The sequence below is a fragment of the Antrostomus carolinensis genome, unplaced genomic scaffold (assembly GCF_000700745.2).
Source record: "Antrostomus carolinensis isolate BGI_N321 unplaced genomic scaffold, ASM70074v2 scaffold51281, whole genome shotgun sequence".
In the NCBI taxonomy this organism is placed as follows: Eukaryota; Metazoa; Chordata; class Aves; order Caprimulgiformes; family Caprimulgidae; genus Antrostomus; species Antrostomus carolinensis.
Window position 1 is genome coordinate 1 of NW_010294482.1, and position 5409 is coordinate 5409.

Sequence of the window (5409 nt, forward strand, 5' to 3'; positions counted from 1 at the left end):
CCGCGATAGGCCCGGCCTGTACCTCACTCCCTGCCTCTGCCGTACGCACGTCCTCCCCCGATTCCTCTCCCGTTCCCCCAGCACAGACACACTCTCCCTGTTCCTTATCTCTTGTCTTGCTCCCTCTGTGCACTCCACGCGCCTCCATCGCTCCTGCCTCTAGGGAATGTGTTTTCACGGACTTCCATGAGGCCAGAACAGTGTAGTCAGTCCTGACCCTTGAATGGCTTCTAATAGGTCTGCACCTTCAGAAAAAGGTCCTGCCGGTGTGCTGGATTTCTTGTGGCCACTCTCAGCTACAGCGCTCGTCTGCAGAGTAGGAATCCTCATTTACAGATGAGGGGAACTGTGCTCCTCAGTCGTGTCATGATTGGGCTGTGGGGTTGTGTTACAACACCTTACTGTCCAGTGCTTCTAACGGCTGATGTGGCTGCCTGGCTGTGTGACCTCAACTAGGGTGGAAACTAATGTTTTCATCTGACAAATCCTTAAAAATGCTGTTCTGGTTTAACCCTAGTAGGCAGCTAAACACCCCATAGCCGCTCACTTGCCCCCGCTCCCTTCAGGAGGATGCAGGGGAGAATTGGAATGGTAAAAGTGAGAGAAAACTCAAGAACTGCGATAAAGACAGTTTATTTTTTTTTAAATGGAAGGGCAAAAAAAACAACAGAGAGGAGGAAAAGAAAAAACCACCTAAGAAAAGAAAGTGATGTAAAAGAAAAAAATTGCTCACCATCAACTGACTGATGCTAAGCCAGTCGCCAAGTAATGGCAGCCCCACCAACTTACACCCCCATCAGTTTTATTGCTGAGCACGACTTCATATGGTCTGTTATTTTTTTTTAAATGGAAGGGCAAAAAAAACAACAGAGAGGAGGAAAAGAAAAAACCACCTAAGAAAAGAAAGTGATGTAAAAGAAAAAAATTGCTCACCATCAACTGACTGATGCTAAGCCAGTCGCCAAGTAATGGCAGCCCCACCAACTTACACCCCCATCAGTTTTATTGCTGAGCACGACTTCATATGGTCTGGAATATCCATTTAGTCAGTTGGGGTCAGCTGTCTGAAATGTATCCCCTCCCAACTTGTGCACCCCCAGCCCGCTCGGTGATGGGGCAGAGTGAGGAGCAGAAGAGGCCTTGATGATGTGTGAGCCCTGCTCAGCAACAACTAAAACATCCCTGTGTTAGTCAACACTATTCTCAGCTCAAATCCAAAACATAGCCCCATACAAGCTGCTGTACAATAGATGTCATGCTGCTGTCTCCGATAGGCCATTGAGGATGAAGGAGGAGATCCTGATGAAATTCCTGTGGCCTCAGAACTGACCAACAAGAGAATGCCAAAAAGAACTAGCAAAGGTACGGAGTCTGGACAAATAAGTTTCCTTTGTTTCCATGTAGCTAGAACTTAACATACAATGTTGATTTCTTCTGTTCAATTAGTTTAATTAAATTTTTTTAAAAAATGCTTTTTCTTTTTTCCCTTATGGAAAATGGTAAAACTCTGTGGTGTTAGTGAGCAATAAAATGTTTAAATGATAATGTGACACCTAACCATGCTTCCATTAGCAAGTTTTGAAACCTGTAGATGAGACTGTAAGTTGCAGGTGTTTCTGTACTTGAAACCCTTGAGTGCAGAATTGTGTCAGGTACAGAACAAGCAGCTGCAGTGTAAGCTCCCGTGGAAAGCTCTGCTGATGTGTATTAAGATGGCTTCACAACACCCCAGGTACCAATTTCCTTGCTGTAACTATATGTATTTTCCTTTTTTCATAGAAGCAGTTGAACCTCCATCATCATTAGGATACTTTGTTAGATGTGAGAAATTACAGTGGGAATAATTGGAAACGTTGTTGCACAAATAATGAACGTGTATAACTTTTGTTAGTGTTGTGTTTCATTTTATATCTACCTGCTGTTTTGAAAATAAACTGTTCTGAAATAGCTCATTAATGATTTAAGTATATGCTGCTTCAAAACGTTAAATATTGTGTGGGCCTTGTTACATGTGGTTTGTTTGAATTGCTCATAGCCAGTTCTTAAAAGACACTTTCTGAAACTTAGTTTTAAGCTGCTTCCTTTAAGATAACAGGCTAAAAATAGAGAATGAGCAGTTGGTTTTGAATAGCAATACAAGTTTGCTCGTGACAGATGTGCCTAAATGTGATCTGTGTGTCCAAGATCTTACAAGTGAAGGCTAATTCTAAATCAGTTTAATTAATTATTTAAATGGTAAGAGGGAGGTTTTTTGTAGCAATGATAGGGTGTTTCTTTTAAATGGAACGCCTTTGTTAGACAATTTTGTCTTTTTAGATGTTGAAGTGTTGTGGAACGAGAGGAGTGTAGCTGTTTAAAAACACAGCTGTGCTACTTCTAGTTCATGCTCATGCCATTCGCTTGTGTCTTGTGGCAAGTCATCTTCTGTAACAGCCAGCCAGATCTGGACCTCTGAATCAGGGTCTTAATGATTATTTATTGAAACAAACTCAGTGTTGAATAGATAATGCAGTGAAGAGTAGACATGTTATGAAATGTAGTGCGATATCTCACTTCAGTTATACTATTTTTAGGAAGAAAACCAGAAGAAGAAGGTGTTGAAGACAATGGACTAGAAGAAAACTCTAGAGATGGGCAGGTAAGTGAAATAATGATTGCTGTTACTAAGAATATGCATCATTTAGCCCACAATAAATACACATTTACCCTTTTCATTTCTGTAGGAGGATATCGAAGCAAGTCTGGATACCTTGCAAGATATTGACATGATGGATATTAGTGTGTTAGATGAAGCTGAAATAGATAACGGCAGTGCTGTAGACTGTGGAGAAGACTATAGTCCTGATAATATTCTTGATTCTCTGTCTGATAATAAAGACAGTGTTGAAGCAGAAATGAAAGAACTTCCAGATCAGCTAACAGCAAATGAGGTGAGTAGAGGTCTTTGTAACATTTCAGAAGATACTTAATAAGTACATGGGCACATGAACGAGTTATTTGAGTGTAATAGGATATGGGACATGAATGTGATATGGATTTTATTTCATATTAACAGCACTCATGTCCTACTCTTTAGGAGGTAAATGTTCTTGGCCCTATCAGAGGCTTGAAGTGTTGACAGTAGATGGGTCACAACCTTTTTTACCTTGCAGTAACATCTTTGCTTGCCATGAAAGAAGCCTGGAGTTGAAAGTAATGTATTAGTTTTGGTGTTCCATCTTCCCATTTGTGTGTGTAAGTGTATGTACTCACATACCTAACCATCTAGACATTTTATATGTATGGAGAGAGAGAAATACATTTTCAACTCACAGATAATTTGGAAATCTTTTCTGCAGAAATAATGCTCTGGTTTAAAGAATTTATGTTGTACAGTTTTCTCATAGGGCTTAATAAAAGAAGAAAATGTTTATGCATTGTCTATTGCCCTGTTCTGACATTGCCAAGCTTTTGACTTAGTTCTGAAAGCAACTTGCAGTGTCTCTAACAGACAGTACAGTCTCCTGCTACTGAATGAACAGGGTAGTCCCTATGTTATGTTCACTCCCCAAATAATTATCCTTCTTTGGATCCTTATGGGGTTTGTTTTTTTGATTTTGGGCTGTTCACTCCCAAAAATGAATGTAGTATCCTTCCTTGCCTCCTTATGTTTTGTTTTATTTTTATTTTAGGCCTATGGTGTCTGTCTCAACTTTTTATTGTTTACCTTCTGAAAAGAGAGTCATTGCAACAGCATCCAGTTAACCTGAAAGGCAGTTTTCTGGTGTTCCATAAATTAGAGCTCTTGTGAATCAAGTAACCGATGAGCTTTGGTTGAATGTTTCCATCAGCTCTTAAGGAAGAATTTGGGGACATGATTTGTTTTTGGAAAAGTAGAAACCAAAGTCAGGTTCATTTCTAACTTCTTTTTTCAGTTAGAAACTAAAGAACTAAAAAAAAAAGTGGGAAAATTGAAAAACATGTTATGTGCAGTAACCACAGAAAATTAAAATAAATTTCCTCTCTAAATCAGATTAACTTAGAAATAGACAATATCATATTGAAATTAAAATAAAAGGTAACTAGAGAAAGATATTTAATCATCAAGAATTGTTGCTCCTCATTCTTGGGTCACAATCTGAAGTAGCAGTTGAGATCTGTGAAATACTGGAAAATATTCCTCGTATTATTGCTAGGGAAAACTGAATACAGTAGTATTTCTCCATAATCTAACATTACTTCTTTTAAGAAATACTATAATTCCTTTTTTACTCTTTTAGGAAGATTATGATGAAATTGAAAACAATTTAGATGCCTCTTCTTCTGATTTAATTGAAATGAAGGTAAATTGAAAATGTATCTTTGTTTCAGATTGTTATCAGTACTCACTCTGTGCTCACACTACAGAAAAGAAAACATGACCATAATGTGGCATTGTAAGAGAACCCAGGACACGTGTGACCTTGCTCAGAATACAGTCTGTCAAATGAGAATGCCCTGTGTTTTCTCCCTGCTTTTCAGTTGGCTATCAAGACTTTCTCCACTTTTGTGGCAAATAAAAATGGTCTTGTACTTTTGATTTCTTCTTTCTCCTGCTGATTATATCAAGAAGTAGCTGGGCTTGTTTTTCACGCTGCAGTTGGTGTGGTACACAGAGGTGCTTTATTTTATCTCTTTAACACTACAAGTTAGATATGGGAATGCAACTGTGGCTGATATTTTTATTTGGTTTTAATGTGCCAGAAAAAAATACTTATGGAAAATCAGTTCCAGTGGATGGTGGAAAAAAAAGTGCTAAATGTAGTAGGTGGAATTTGTGTAGTTTTCAATCTTGGAATTGGGCAGAGTGTTACTATTACTCTGTGTTACAAAATACGTTTATAAAATCCTCATTTTGTTTTCATTTTCCCAAACAGAAAATGGAGAAGCTACACTTGGAGCCAGGTACTGTTAAAGAAAAACATATTCTTGTCTTTTCAACTAATACTTTTTAAACCATTAACTATTAAAAAAAAACAAGCAAAAAAATATAATTTGCATTATTTTTATGATGAACAATCCAGATCATGCAGGGTCATAGAGATTGGAAACCCAATCATATCCCCAGATCTGTGAAGTGATGCTTGTCATCTTTGAAATATTTCCAGTGAAATGAAATGGTTTAAAAACCTGTTAATCTACATAAATGGATTTAGAGAAGTTAATCACAGTTTAAAAGCTAAAGATTCTACTTGTAAACAGATCTTGTGATATCGCACACACCTTAACTCTGTTACTAAGTAGAGTGCAGTGAAAGCAGTAAAAAGCTATTGTAGGGCATTAAAATGTAAAGTGTAGTTACTGGATACAGAAGAAAGAAGAGAGTTTCTTCATGGAAATTTCATAACAGATACTTTTCACTTTCTGGACTGCAAACACACTCATGCACCA

At 37.9% G+C, this 5409-nt stretch overlaps 1 protein-coding gene across 1 annotated transcript; it reads left to right on the plus strand.

The window, feature by feature from the left end:
• Positions 1 to 2743: 2743 nt before the first annotated feature.
• On the plus strand, positions 2744 to 5409 carry LOC104532416 (scaffold attachment factor B1-like). The gene is made up of 3 exons (XM_010177624.1): positions 2744 to 2930; positions 4260 to 4322; positions 4896 to 5409. Exons 1-3 carry the CDS (start codon positions 2766 to 2768, stop codon positions 4971 to 4973), a joined length of 306 nt encoding a protein of 101 aa, XP_010175926.1. The 5' UTR covers positions 2744 to 2765; the 3' UTR covers positions 4974 to 5409.

Coding starts and splice junctions, on each gene's coding strand:
- LOC104532416 (XM_010177624.1), top strand. CDS start 2,766: ATGATGGATATTAGTGTGTTAGATGAAGCTGAAATAGATAACGGCAGT. Junction 2,931..4,259: donor ATCAGCTAACAGCAAATGAG/GTGAGTAGAGGT, acceptor TTACTCTTTTAG/GAAGATTATGATGAAATTGA. Junction 4,323..4,895: donor CTGATTTAATTGAAATGAAG/GTAAATTGAAAA, acceptor TTTCCCAAACAG/AAAATGGAGAAGCTACACTT.